We start from the raw sequence: 15495 nt of genomic DNA, 5'->3' as shown, positions 1-15495 counted from the left end.
TCCGTTCACATCAGTAATTAGGATTTTTGAGGATGTGCGCATCTTCTTCTGTGCCAGGAATTGAGAAGGGATGGATGGGGAAGGTCAAGCAGAGCAGGAGACAGATGGGAAGTTCAGGTCAAATTGGTTTATAAAGCACTTACAAAGCAGGTTCATCCCAAAGTGCTTAACAGAGAAACAAAGGACACATACAGATTTTTTAAAAAGCTTTCAAGATAAGGAAAAAACTTCCTGTGTGTTTTTGCTCATGTGTTTTTTCTGATTACGTTCCTGTGTGTGCAGTGTGGGGAGAACCGTCGGATGCTGCAGGCGCTGCGCACGCTGCTGGAGGAGTTTCGGGAGGAGCTGCGGGAGGAGGAGACGCGGCGATGGCAACTGCAGCAATCCTACGCCAATGACAAAGCCGCCTGGGAGGTCAAGTGGGCAGAGATGAAGTGCCAGGTGGCCCAGGTACAGATGGCGTCTCAGCGCCCACCTTTAAAGGGACAGGACACAATCTGGCGTGGGAAAGCGGCGATGCGTTCGATAAGCAGCCTGACGACAGTAAACACATTGCCTCCTCCACGGGTGAAATCCCACTCAGGGCAAACATGTCAGAACCGAGTCATTTTAGCTCCCCCCCCTTGGGCCAGTCAGTCATTTTGAAAATGTGATTATAACATTAATAACAGCTCCAGGTTGCGTCTCCTGGGTCAAACACATTTACAGAATCCAATTCCTAATCTCATCTCGTCCATTTAATTGGAGGATGGTCAGAATCCAAGGAAATAATAACGAATCACTTCCCAGGCGTAATGTTATAGGTACACAGTTTTCTGTCAGTGTCAAAACTAATTACTTCAGTGTCGGGTTGTTCATCGAAGCATTTAAGGTCCAGAGAATTGGGTCTGGACTTTACCCAGAGTTTGTCTTTCACACCTGCACAACACAGCCGGAGGTTTTCTGCTCAGACGCGTTCAGCAGCAACAGATCCTCCACATTATTCAGGCGAGAGGCAGGAAGTGACGTATTCATTCTGCTGCAGAGATCACGTGATTTTGTTTACAGTTCACCCGGAGATATTAGTTTTATTTTTTCATTTTTGGCGTCTGTCGCGTGTTAGAAGCCTCATCAAACCCCCCTGTTCACTCGCTGAGAATCCAGTGGGGGGTCCCCTGCTGTGCGCTCTCATCCCATTCTGCAGACTTTCTGCTGACTCCATAGAAGAATGAGACAATCTCAGTAAAAAGCCAGTTCTGTCTGTAAGTGTTTCTACTTCACTGTCCCCAAGACACATTTGTGAAGGTGGTGGGTATAACGGGTGTTTCTAAGATTGTGTCTATCCCCAGTGATGTAAGTGATATATATAAAGTACCAATACGACAAACAGTTTTCATTATGCTGTTAAAACTGTAACAGAAAGTTTAAAAGGTTCTTGGTTTGAATCCCAGTTCAGCCAGCACTTGCAATTTGGTTTGTTTTTTAAGTTCACAGCAGACGAAATGATCAGTACTAAGGTTGCATCGAGAGGAAGATAATAATTGATACTTTGAGGATATTGCTCATGTTGTTTCTTGGCCCCGGCTGCCTGTGTTGTAAAATCTGAAGAACACCGTCAGCAGCAGCGTCTCCTCTCGGCTTTATCTGATAAAACGGAAACCGCGGCTTCGGGAACCAATTAAGAGCTCTGAGCTATAGGAGGAAGATTATCGTTTTAGCTCTCATGCTTTTTAATCTGCGAGGCTTTTACATGGTTCATATCCATCCACAGAGCAGAGGTCACTCGGGGCCTCGATGAAAACTAATTTACTTAGTTCCTTCTGATAACATCGTGTCGAACTCCACTGTGCCTCATTCTGATTAATTCTGCAGAAACATGCCCCACATCTGCTGCGTGTGATGTGGTCGAGTGGAGCGGAGCAGAACTGGGAAATACCCTCACCTGTGTATTTATACGTGGATATAAAAAGTGATGATTCTTTTAATCACCAGCACCGGATATTAATACCGTTGCTCAGGCTGCTTCATGTTTCACGCTCCGGTTCCGGGCTCCTACATAACTGTCTATATTTATAACGTCTTACACCTTAGCGTCCAGTCAGCAGCTATTACTGTACATGTCCTCCTCTCCTAACGGGTTTAAAACTCCCGGTATGAAACAGGACAAGACAAACGTTTGTGAACGGGAGTTACGTAAGCCGACGTGTGAAGGCTGCTGCCTCTGTTCGTCAGACTCTGGTTATGTTGTGGGATCAAAGCCCGTCTGAAGTTTACAAAGCTTCAGTTCTGCCTGGAAAAGAGAAACTACCAGAATGGCCTCCGTTGTTTGCCGCGCTGCAGCTTTGAAGGTTTTTTACAGTTCTTCTCAATCCCCGGGTCACGAAACCCCTCCGGCGTGCATTTTGAAATATAAATCTGAAAGGGAAGCCCTCACTCAACTTATCACTGCGTCTCTGTCGGCTGCTAAACTACTAGCAGCACTTTGTGATATCCTCTTGTCATCTCACTGTGTTTCATTAGCATTTCTGTTTGTTCTTTTTATAAATGTATTTATTTGGGCTTTTTAACTTGAGTTGAAATGTTCCCCTTTTGTTTTTCCTTGTGTAGATTAAGGTTGTTAAAAGAAAAGTTTAATATTTTGAGTATTCTTACTGAGTGGGAATATTGATGCAACTGTTGGGTCATTTTGATGAAGAACCCATAGCAGCACGTTAGCTTATCTTAGTATAAATACTGCAAATGAGAGAAAACATTCAGCCTGGCTCCGTCCAAAAGTTACAGAATCTGAAACCAGCACCTCTGAAGCTCACAGATTTCAAAATCTTCATGAGCTCTGTACACGTTAACAATCACTAATCAGCTCAACATGTCTGTGTCTTTCCTCTGTGACCAGTCTGAGGAGGAGGCAGGAGGCCAAGTGCGAGGTGAAGCCCAGGGAGGTGAAGGGGAACCGGCCGGAGACCCCGAGTGGGCCTTGAAGCAGGAGCGTGAGGAGCACCAGCGCCTGCTGGCCGACAGCCACAGCACCTCCCTGGACCTCCGCTGGAAGCTGCAGCACGGGGAGAAGAGGTGGGGCCGCGAGAGGGGCGAGCTGCTGGAGCGCCTCGACCGGGAGCGGCAGGAGTGGAACGGCAGCATGAGAGAGCTCCACCGCAAGATGGAGAGGGTGAGGAGAGGGGGATGAGAAAGATGGAGGGAAAAGGGTTAATGTAGAAGCACACAGATGTCCCAGTTGTCATGGAGATGTTAACATTTCTCTGAGCACTTCAAGTTCTTCTCATTCATGTTGGTGTAAGAGGTTCAAATTTCACACTGTACTTGAAAACAACACATGGACAATATCACTTGATCTGTTTCCAAGATCAAGAACAAACTTTCTCCTGTTTGCTGCTTTTCCCCCATTTATTTTATTTTATTGTGATTTGAATGCATGTTATGCTCTAATACAGCTGACAGGAGATAGATGACAGGTTCTCTTTAAAAGAAGGTGAAAAAACATTCCTGTTAATCCTGATCCGATGCAAAATGGGGTCATGCCCCACCCCTCCACAACATTTCATGGAAATCAGTTCCGTAGTGTTTTGCATAATCTTGCAAACAAACAAACAAACAAATAAACAAACGCAGATAAAAACATAACCTCCTCCGGAAGGTAACAAAATAATGCATGAGAGAAGTTATCTTCTTCGCAGCCCTTGAAGCTATTTTAACTGAACGCACAAACTTAAAGATCAAAAGCCTCTGCTAGTTAAGATGTGTGTGTGTGTTTGTGTGTGTGTTTGTGTGTGTGTTTTGTGTATGTTTTCAAATAGATGTGGGAGAGAAACAGTGACAAAACACTCCAGGCGATTATCTTCTGTGTTGTTTGGTACTTTAGAATTGTCAAGGCAAGACACAATACATACGGAGGATTACTAAATAATTGATTTCCTTTGGGAGGTGTAATTAGAGGAACTGCAGCAGCATCTCACCTCCTTTGTGTCTGATGTTCAGGGCCGGATGTGGGAACATCTACCGGTTAATGTGATCTGAGAGGGAGAGTGATAACAGATAAGGCGGAGGCAGGAGTAACGAGAACAGGAACTCGGTCTGAACACAGCTCACGTTTAGCAGCTCAGAGACAGAATCTGCTGATGCTCCTCTGAATGGAGACACTGAGCAGGAAGCGGAGATGCATTATTCAGGGATGTTGCAGCAAACTATGAAGCACAGGTCACGAACTCAGCTGCTCCGACCGGCAGGGTGGAGATGAAAGAATAATGGGTCTTCACTCCTTTAACCTCCAACCTGGAGCAAGGTGCTTGACACCAGATGTTGCAGGTGTGTCGAGGGAAACACTTGGAGAATACGTGTACAGCCAGGTGTTGCATATTCGACGTAAACCTCCACTGATTTCCTCTACTGGTAGACAACTGTTAATTCTCTGACTGATCACTTCATGCGTATCTCTCTCTTTTATTCTCCGTGCAGATGCAGAGGGAGCTGAACACCCGGCGAGGCGAGGGAGTGGATGTTAAAGACGGCAGCTCGGGCATCAGAGTCATGCTCTCACCTCAGGACAGCCCCTGCCCAGCACCCCGGTCCCCTCGCTCCCCGCGCTCCCCCTGTACGTCCACCCCTGTCCTGGCCCCTCCCACACGCTCCCACTCTGACTCCGAGGTCATGCTGGAGGAGCAGGGGGCGGCGATGAGGCTGAAAGGTCCGACGGAGAACCTGTTCCTGGACGCGCTGTCTCTGGACCCCCTCAGCCTCCTGGAGATCCCTCCACCCTCCAGACTGGAGAGTGAGAAGAGGTTCCCCTGCATGGAGGAGGTAACACACACAAAGACAAATCACCTTTATTGATGTACAGCTTTCAAACATGAAGCCAGTTTTTACCTGCTACACATAAATAATTTATCACTTAGACCTTTTCCACATGACTGAACTCTTGTATCTGTTGCGTTTCAGGCCCTCAATGAGCTGTCGGAGGGAGAAGGTGATCCTTCGTACCCAGAGGAGGAGATGGGCGGTGGGAGTCTGCTCAGGTAAAGAATCCTCAGGTCCAAAAGGGAGAAACTATAATAGATGTCAACAGTAAAAACTGTGAACTGGTGTGACTGGCTGCCGATTATCAAACGTCCTCCTCCTTCTGCTGAACTTCTGTTGCTCATAAATACTCATTGATCCTTTGGGGAATCGGCTGTTGATTCTATTAACTGTTTCTTGAAGTGACAGTGAGTTTCTCCGGGACAGTTTCTCATGTGGTGAGGAAGTGATCCAGCTCATTATGCTGCTAAATAATTCAAACTATTTTAAAACACTGAACGGCAAAGAGCTGCTTCACAAAGAAAATATACAGGCACATGTTTTCTCCAGTGGGAAGATAAAAAAAGATGAGATCATGAAATGTTTGTCGTGTTTGCTTTTGTAATGACCTCCATGTGTGTGTCTGTGTGTGTGTTCTCTCCAGGGCCAAGTCCGTCTGCTCCATGAGTGACTTCCAGAGGCTAATGGACAGCTCGCCGTTCCTCCCCGACAAAACTCGCCACGGGGATCAGGGCCAGGACGACGACACTCCTCCTCTGTCTCCAGACGACCTCAAGTACATCGAGGAGTTCAACAATAAGGGCTGGGACTTCCCATCATCCACCTCTGGCCCTGGTCCTGCTCGGGAGGTGTGGACAGACAAAATCTCAGAGACCCGGGGAGGGGAACCTGTTCCCGATCCCTTCAAGCCACAGTCCTGGTTCCTCACCACCAGCGCCACCTTGACCACCAGCACCCTGAGCAGCCCTGAGCACTGCCACAAGTCCCCGCTGAAGGGCAACGGAGCAGGGTCTGCAGGGGGGGGAGTGGACCACTATGGGGTGCACATCCTACACAGCCCCACCAGAACTGGAGGAGCCGAGCGAGCTACTGCCCAAGACCCAGACTTCCTGTACGCCAAGGGGACCAAAGCCAGGGGCGGAGGAGAGGCTGGGGTGGGAGCCAGCGGGCAAGATGAGGTGTTTAGCAGTGGGAGGTGGGCATGTGGGCTCCTGGAGACTGGGGGGTTAAGGACTTCACCTAGTCAATCTCCCATCTGCCCCACAGTGGGCTACGCCTCGTCTCTGGAGCTTCAGCTCTCCAGGAACCTCAGTGACGACATGAAGGAGGTGGCCATCTCTGTGAGAAACGCCATCCGCTCTCCACCAGGGCCTGTCGTCCGGGACACCGCCTGCCAGACCAACGGCTTCACCACGCGAGGCACTCAGACCACCCAGACCATCAGTGTGGGTCTTCAGACGGACCTGCTGAGGAACCTGACCAGCAGCCCCCACCGCTGCCTCACCCCGAAAGGAGGCAGCACGCCCATCTCCTCCCCGTCACGCAGCCTGAGGAAGATTCCGTACTCCCCCGTGGTCCAGAGCAAGTTTGAACGACCCTGCTGCTCGCCAAAGTTTGGCTCACCCAAACTCCAGCGCAAACTCTCTGCAACAAGTAAAGCCGAGCTACCCAGCACCAGCCGCGCCCCGACTCCCACCACACCCCAGAAGGGCAACAGCGAGTCGGCGTGGGCTCGCTCCACCACCACTCGTGACAGCCCCGTTCACACCAGCATCAACGACGGCCTCTCCAGCCTCTTCAACATCATCGACCACACCCCGGTGGGCTTCGACTGCATCCTGAAGTTAAACAAGTCCCCCAGTCGCTCTCGCGCCACCCCGCCCCCCACCGCCGAGCCCAGCCCTGCTCACGCGGCTCTCGCCACAGACCCCAGAATTGTGCAGGAGTTCTTGCGAATGGCCAGAGGGCGTTCACCCAGCCCCGTGCAGCTGATAGTAGAGACGCAGGGGGACAAAAACTCCGAGGTGGTGAGCATACGGCAGGACCTGTCGGCCCCGCCGGGCTACACGCTGGCTGAGAACACAGCACGCATCCTCAATAAGAAGCTGCAGGAGCAGAACTTCAGAGAGGAGCGGCGGCTGCAGGCCGGAGGACAGAGCGGCAGAGACGACAGCAGCAGACAGGCCGAGGCGGACAGAGGACAGTCTGCGTGTATGGAGGTAAATATAGAGACGCACCGGTTTCATCACTTCATTGTTCATTTTATCTGGGGGCCATGTTTAATGACACAAAGGACGTTCATGACTCAGTCTGGGATTTTTAAAAACCTTTGATTAATCCCCCCACAAAAAAGCTGAGCTACGTTATATTGTGCACGATCACTAAAATGTTCATGCTTTTTTCTCAGATGGAAAGCACTGACCGATGCAATGGTAATGTTCAAATATTAAACCCTCCTCAGTGAGACTCAAATTTCTTCTCTATATTCAGGCTCTTAAAAGTTCTTCATCTTCTTCTTTATCTTCTTCGTCTTCTTCTTCGTCTCCGTCTTAGTGGCCTCCTTATACTTTGGCTTTTATTTCTGTGCTTAAATAAACCGAATCAAGACTTTAACAGAAAAATTTGAATTTCTGTAAGTGGAATCAAAGTTGTGTAATTCAATATATTCAATATAAATATATTCAATATAAAGTGCTAATATAAGTGACAGATCCCTCCATCCATCTTTCTGGTCACGTTTAAATAATGAAACAGGAAGAAAAATGCATTCAGCGTTCTGCACGTGCTGACATGCTTTTTATCCGTCTCTCCACGGAAAGATTAAAACTTGACTTCCAAAGTGGGTCACGTGGTATTAAAGCTGTACATTAAAACAATGTTCCCCAGACAAACTGTGTATTTAAAACCATTGCATGTGCAGTAAGCAGCATTAATCCCACATATGCTGAATAATATGTCCACTAACATCAAGGTTTGACCAGCTGCTGTTCACTGAGCTGCAGAACAGACAGTAGGAACAGACTCTGTGGGGGGGTCCGTCTCACTGACATTCACTAAGTGATGTTGTGACTTGTGCAGAACTAAATAATGGCTTGTGATGGTACTTAAGCACGCAGCATGTAAATACTGGATCAAGTGTTATTGTCCCTTTGAATGGATAGATACACACAAAGACAAAACCATTCATGTTTACAATTGATGAGACAACTTAACAATTAAATAAGTTTCAGGGACGGGCAAAATGAATTAAACCTTAAATCAGGGTCTACCTTGAATTCCTATATTTGCATAGCACTCAGAAGTAGTCAAGTCTGTAACCTGTACTGCAGCCAACCACTAGGGGGTGATCAACACGCTTTGGCTTCACTTTTGGGGAGCCGTCGTCAGTGTTGCAAATCATGCATGTTGTGATGAGCGTCAATATGGACCCCTACGTCTGTATTTACGCATCTCGTCTATTAAGCCGATCATGCTTGTAATGATGAACGTGACTCACGTCTCGTGAGCTTAACACAAGTCTTTGCTGTCTCATGTTTCAAAATAAGAGCCTTGTTCCTTTCCCCTAAGTCGGTATTGAGCGTCCCATCCTTACTCTGGTCCTGAATAATAATTTTCCTCAAAATACAATCATTTTCCCATCTGTCAACGCTGGCCGTCATGTCGTCCATCTTTATTTTCAGTCTGTGCTTCTGAGGGAAGTCGGCACCTCTGCTTAAGGGTTAAGAGATTTAATTAAAGCTAGTCACACACAGCCAGTGGACAGTTAGCTTAGCTTAGCATAAAGACAGGGAAGCCTGGCTGTGTCTGAAGGAAACAAACTCCATCTGCCTGCCGCTCCGTGATTAACAAGTTACCTCTTGTTTATTCAATGCAAATTGAAAACCGTAATATGACGTGAGAGACGTTAACTGAGAGTGACAAATTGATTCATTAATTAAGTCGTAGGATGAATGAAATACCTGTTATATTAATCCTGAATATAATGAAGCACCTTGATTAAATATCCAAGATTACTATAAATTTGTTCTGCACACTGATTGGCAGAATTACGGCTTCATACAAAAAACAAATATTAAAGCAACAGCGGCCTCGGAAGAAAATATATAAATATATAATATACTTCTCCACCAGTAGCTTTATTTCCCAGTGCATCTCTTCATGTTGCCCAACCCTGCTTTGCTGTGTGTTTCATACTGAGCACTCTCTGTCGTTGTGTGCATCTTCACCGGAGGTCGACCTCAGATCTTCAGTTTTCCTGCAGGTCTAAAGTGAATGAGTGTGTGTTTCCTGTTATCTGTGTGATCCGCAGGCGGGAATCAGCCGCCTCACCTCCTCTGGTCAACCTCTCTGCCCTCTGACATGCCAGACTTATCGTGTATCTCCTCTTCCTCTTTGCCAGATTTTTACCGATTAATGTTTCCCACTCTATCTTCCCTCCTCCTCCTCCTCCTCCTCCTCCCCCTCTCTCCCCCTCTGGGCTTTATCTCTCCCTCCTCCTCCTCCTCCTCCTCCTCCTCCTCCTCCTCCTCCTTCCTCTTCCTCCCTGTCCGCTGTGCTCTGATCCAGAACCACACTGTCATACTAACAACTCCTTGGGGACTCTAACTCTGCTTGTCTCCGCGATGTAAGTTCCTCCTCTTCCTCCCTGACCTTTTGGCCGGTGGGTTCACCGACCACATGGACCTCTCACCTCACACACCTGCAGACCCCCGCCCCTCCTCACCTTGTTCATTAATGCATGCTTCACAGGACGGCAGAGTGACAGTGATCGGAGTGGTGTCAGACGTTGTGCGATGGTCATGTCCCTGTTTCTCTTGTGTTGTTGTGTGCATGTGTATCTGGTACAGACCATCTGTTTTTTGAAGGACCATACTGGTGTTTTTGCATGTTTTAGTCCATTAACCATAAGTCACATTTTCTAATATCATACCATCCCATACACATTTCTATCACATGATTCAAGTTAAATCAAAATTCCAGTATGAAAATCAACTTCCAAAGACTTGCATGTCTCCTGTCAGGTTCCATTGAATACATACTAAAACATATCGTAGTTCAAATAGCATCAGACAAACCTGAAAGACGATATTTATGTCCAACACAGATATGATATTTCAGTATCTCATTAAATTCCGTCTCTTTATTTTTGTAATATTACGACATTATTCTCAAAATCTCAAATTTGTTTTCTTCACAAACCTGAATTAAAATGGAATATCCCTCTGATGAAGCAGTTTTCAAGTTTCACTAAGTTGGTTGTCATACCCACAGACAAGGAATCAAACCAGTTTGTCATTTGAGTAAAAATAAATGGGATTTGTCACGAATGGATCAGATCCTGTAAAACCGCTGGTGTGGTCCTTTAAAACGAACTGACAGAGAAAGAGTCTTCAGATTGTGTCCTGATTACTGACGGAGGTACATGTTGACAAGTGTGTGGACCAGTGAGCACGACACAAACCAGACGACTCTTTTGGAACGTTCCACTCGTTCCTCAGCGCAGGTCGAGTCTTGTCTCTTTGGGCTGCGCGCCGTCTGATCTGCTTTCTTCTAACTCTGTGTTTCTACCAGGTTCTCCTCTGTCTGTCCACATGTGTGCGACTGGAGGAGCTGCGGTGTTGTCTTGTTACTTTTCCTTTATTCTTTTCTCCTCTTGCAGTTTCCCCCTCATCGTTTCCTCTCACACTATCCAGACCTTTAGAATATACACTGATGGAGACAGCCGCTAACACTCATCGCTTCTTGTGCTCCCTCACCTCACCTGGTTATGTGGGATTTCTGGTGGAGATTAACTGAATATGCTGGTACAAGTTGCATGCTTAAAGGAAAAGTCCACTTTTCTGCAGTTAAACCTTCACTGAGTGACACAGGGTTAAAACACACAGCATAGAAAGAGGCAACGCAGAGTTTGAGGGTGTATGTCACAGATAAGAGAGAAACCAGAGACTGTAAATAAAGATGGACGACACGTCTCCACTTCCTCCCTCTATCTCAAAATTTAACTTAAACATCCAGGATACGAAAGCTGCCATCTTGCACCAATGACATGTCATTCGGAGTCTGCGCTGTAGCGGTCGGAGAGGTACAGGCGCTCTATCAATCGCAGTGTGAGCTGTCAATCATGATATTCCGTTATGCTTTTAAAGCATCAAATAGCTAAAAACAAAACTTAAAGGAAGATGCAGCCTGAGCTGAGACACAGCTACAGACATTCCAGGGGCTGTTTTGGTATCAAGTGTTAAACTTTAGTTTCTCAGGCCCGATGAGATTCTCTGTGTTTCAAACATCAGGTAAAAAAAACACCTTATTCCTTTTTAAATTTGTCATGGTGATTAGAAATGTGGTCTCAGCAGTAAAAAAGTGTTTGAAAGTGGATTTTTCCTTTAAGGCCAGAGCGTCCACTGAGGAGGAGTCAGGGTTTCCTCTGCCGACCGACTGACTTCCCGTCCTCATTACTGCTGCATGACCTGTGGCGCTGTGCGGTTTGATGTATCAGCATCACACAGGAAACCTGGTGTTAACCCACAAGCCCATCAAACCACGACTGGTGTGTTTTTCCGGTGTGTTTCACTGTCCATCGGTCGAAGTCTCGGAGAAATGATTTACTGATGGAGACGTTTATTTGACGCAGACGCCTCCCATCCATCTGTCTGACTGGTTTCCCTGTCGGACGTCCTGCAGGTTGTCTGACACGTCCCACTCATTCTCATTTCATCCCCTCACGCCACCGCGAGCCTCGTGTATTTTTAGCAGAACCAGATTGTTGCTCCGTGCGCTCAACGTCCTTCATCGTTTAGAAATCTAACACCTGGAGGTGAACTATTTATAAATCAGGCCAGTGGCGTGATCGTTCAGACTCTCTGACATCAATCTGAGCAAGAAAGAAAAAAAGCTCTCGGACACTTTTCACTCTTCTCGTCGCCTCATTTCTTCTTTTTCATCCCGGGGACAAATGAGAAAAGCTCCTCGTGGTGTCATCACCATTAATATATGTATGTGCGACACCATAAATGTGCACACGCAGCGTTGAACCAGATACGTAAACCGCTACGTTTGCATTGTTCTGTGTTTTACATCTTCATAAAATCCACGTGCATTAATGAATAAATCCACGTGGACACACCCATGTGTAGATGTAAGTTTCATCCTTCACCTCACACCTGCTGTGTCCTCTCACACACACACACACACACACACACACACACACACACACACACACACACACACACACACACACACACACACACACACACACCTGTATGTGCTGCGAGACAGAAACAGGTCGACTCAGCTCTATGAGGATGAGGGAGGTTTCACTCCACTGGATCTGCTTCCTCCTCATTTCACTAATGCTGCGTGATGGATGGGAGAGCGTGACGTGACCAGACAGCTCAAGATGCTGCAGTCAAAAAGATGCTGAGCTTTGACATTATTCATTGAATACTGTGTACATCAGATGTGGTCGGAATTATCTTGGTCAATGGACTTTAACGGGAGGTGTTTGGTTTTCAAGTCAGTTTCAACTTTCACTAAACAGAGTTGTGATTAGATCTGAGAAGGGAACAGATGTGTGTGTGTGTTGGTGCAGATTGACTGAATCTGAGGGGTCTCTACTGAGTTATGACTTCTGTGAATGGAAGTTTAACAAGTTGTTCTGAGTTTCCTTAAGTCAGCCGTGTTTTTTCTGTTGTGTCTCAGTCAGAGTTGTTGTAGAGGGACGGTTAAAAACTGGTTTCCGCAGCAGGAGACGGACCGTGGATGTTTCTTCACAGCAGGAGATGTGTACTCGTCGTGGCAGGAAAACAAATTTCATTAACAATGGCTCCATCAAATGTCTCAGTAAGACGCTGTGACAGTGAGCCAGCAGGTCCTGGAGCAGTTTTTAAATCAGGTTGTGCTTTTCTTGCTGTGGAAAAGGGACACTACTCCAGACAGTGGTGTTCAGATGACCGGGTGTTTACCTGAGCAGGTTCAGTCAGAGGCTGAGAGGTTAAACTGTACGAGGAGGGTGTGCAGCAGTTTGTCTGTGATTCTGTGGGTTTTATTTGTTTCTTTTTCCTTCAGCTATAAGTTGATACATTTGTTCTTTTTGTTTCATTTGCATTTATGTCAACAAAACGCCACTTTTCTGTAGGGACGTGTTTCACCGCTCGGCGTGCTCCCATCGCACACGTTAGCATCATGACCGTTTAAACTAAAATAGTTAAACTGCATCACCATAGGATCTGTCTGCGTTTATTCTGGGATGTAAATTTTAGTAAGAATTTGTAAATATTAAAATTATGTGCAACCAATTGATATGAGGAGACTAGGGGACACTTTCTAATCCTGCTGATACAGCACAAATCAAACCAATCTTTTTAGGCAATTATTTGAGGATTTGAAGGACAACAAATATCCAGAAAACTCATCTAATGATTGTTTCAACACAATTTCAATTATTTTCCCAAATAATTCAAACAGTCGGTGACAAACAATGTGTCATTCAGAGAGTATGGAGATTAAAGTAACACTGGAATAATCCTTTTCTTTGACATGACTCCTCACTTCTCTCTGGTCGTTCACCGTCACTAACACCGGACCTTTCAACCTTTCTTTCAAAGATCATTCTCTGAGTTGAAAGTGGAACATTCCTCCTTTTTGTCTGTGCTCATCATTTTCTACATTTGACCTCCGCTCACTTTCATTAACGTTTCTCAATCTGTTTTCCTGCGGACGCCTCGGTTGGCCCCGCCCTCTCTCTGACTCCTCCTTGTCGTTGGCAGGACCTGCCTCGTTCTCCCGTGGCTCCGCCCCTGGACTCCTGCTTCCTCAGACCGGCCCGCCCGGCCAACCGCAGACCCCCGTCACGCTGGGCCGCCCGCTCCCCCTCCTCCTCCCCCAAGGGGAGAGAGGGCTCGAAGAGGAGGTTCACCTTCCCGCCGCCGGGTCACCGGAAGACCATCCTGGAGGGCGAGGAGCTGGCGTGAGTCCGTCCTCTACCTCCTCTCGCCCTCCTCCACCTCAGCCTAGAAAGACCCAGTACCTCAGAAGCCCCACCCCTCCAGATATAGAGACTCCCTCAGAGCCTGACGGGGGGGTGGGATCCACCCAGTAGCACCAGCCGACCATCGAGGAACCAGAACTTCTTCGTAGAAGAACCTGGAATGTACTGTAGTCTCATCAAGACACACAAACTACATTTCCATAAGAGGTGCCTGCACACACTTGAGTTTATCATCATCCCACATGTGTGTATATATGTAACTGATACATATATATTTAACTTTAGAAAGTCAGCTGTTGCATTTTTAAGAAGTTTACACCATTTACTTTTCTCATGTTTACACTTTTTCTTCTTGGTCTTATACGTTGTCCGACATCAAATCATGTTCAAACGTTTTTTTTGATAAAGACAAACTTTGATTTATTTTCTTTCCAGCGTTTGAAGCTTGAATTTTCAGTTTAGTTTCGATGAGAGAGAAAACAACACAAACAAACAAACAAACAAACAAACAAACAAACACCTGCTTCATCGGGTCTGAAGCGGAGACACATGATGTCATTTCTGATGCTCTTGTCCTCGTTTCTTTTTACACTGGGTTGAATGTTTGGCTCCGTGAACTTATGCATATTCTGAACGGAAGGCAGTTGTACAAATATCAGTGAAATATTCGCATGCCTTTTCAACACTAGCATGTACATACGAGCTCTTGTCGTCTGTGATCACTCAGCTCCGCCGTGAGGAGGAAGAAAAAAAAAACCAAGTTGTGCTGGAGTTTTTGTTTGTCACATGATTTGCAACGACGACAACAAAAACAAGTTTTTAAGTCAATTATTGTATCAACCAGACTGTCTTTGTATAGTTGTTACTATTGGATATGAATTAACTTTTTCTTTTGACAAGAAAAAGGGATTGTGGGGGGGGAAAAAATATGAATGTTTTAAATGAAAAGTCTACGTCAAAAAGTCTAAAGATCTATAGTCATCTGTAAATAGTAAATGGAAATAAACATGAATGTGTATTTACAAGACTGCTGTCTCCTGTGTGTGTGTGGTTTCATGTTTTTTATATATATATAGGTTATATATAAAGGTTAGATACAGCTCATGATAGATTATACCCTCTTTCATTAGACCTGAGTGTCTGTGTGTGTGTGCATGTATGTGTATGTCTCTGTGTGTGTGTGTGTGTGTGTGTGTGTGTGTGTGTGTGTGTGTGTGGATTACAGTGCAGACTGCAGGATTACACTGGGTCAGGGGCGACAGACACACAAACGCACAGTGAATGTGAATAAGAAGATTGTGTCCTCCACAAGTCAAATCCTGTTGCATCATGGTCATACATGTGCCACCTTGCTCATGTTCCGCCGCTTGTCACGCGAGATAAAGTCATTAAGCCCGGACGAGATGATTTAAAGGGTTTGATAAAACATTCTATCAATTGACTTTCTTACCTCTAGTTATGTCTGGTTTAAGATCATGGACACAACTAAAGATGATCTCATTATTTACATATTCAATAATTTTGCAGTTCAGTACATGAACATCAGAAAGTGATGAGCAAATGAAAGTAGGTGTCTTTAAATTGCTTGTTTTTCTTGCGCAAAAGTACAAAATATTCAGTTTCCAATTATTTAAAATCAACTCCTGTCTCCTCAGTATTATTTTTACATACTATGCAACTAAGTATTTAGGGAACGTAATCACATCATGTATTTCATGAAT

The 15495-nt window shown here is 45.9% G+C and overlaps 1 protein-coding gene across 4 annotated transcripts in view; it reads left to right on the top strand.

The window, feature by feature from the left end:
• LOC118117317 (microtubule cross-linking factor 1) overlaps positions 1 to 14801 on the top strand; it is a 52373-nt gene extending 37572 nt beyond the window's left edge. For 2 of the 4 annotated variants that reach the window (XM_035169460.2, XM_035169459.2), the window contains 7 exons: positions 283 to 450; positions 2873 to 3145; positions 4450 to 4791; positions 4930 to 5006; positions 5432 to 7007; positions 7196 to 7220; positions 13554 to 14801. In XM_035169460.2, the coding sequence (XP_035025351.2) occupies positions 283 to 450; positions 2873 to 3145; positions 4450 to 4791; positions 4930 to 5006; positions 5432 to 7007; positions 7196 to 7220; positions 13554 to 13885 (2793 nt within the window). In that variant the 3' untranslated portion in view covers positions 13886 to 14801. Of the gene's footprint in view, positions 1 to 282; positions 451 to 2872; positions 3146 to 4449; positions 4792 to 4929; positions 5007 to 5431; positions 7008 to 7195; positions 7221 to 9354; positions 9413 to 13553 lie in introns of all 4 variants that reach the window. The other 2 variants (XM_035169462.2, XM_035169461.2) reach the window with 2 other exon arrangements.
• The last annotated feature ends 694 nt before the right edge of the window (positions 14802 to 15495 follow it).

This window comes from Hippoglossus stenolepis, chromosome 11 (genome assembly GCF_022539355.2).
Source record: "Hippoglossus stenolepis isolate QCI-W04-F060 chromosome 11, HSTE1.2, whole genome shotgun sequence".
NCBI lineage: Eukaryota > Metazoa > Chordata > Actinopteri > Pleuronectiformes > Pleuronectidae > Hippoglossus > Hippoglossus stenolepis.
Note: the sequence above shows the minus strand (reverse complement) of the source record. Positions and strands in the feature narration are given on the sequence as shown.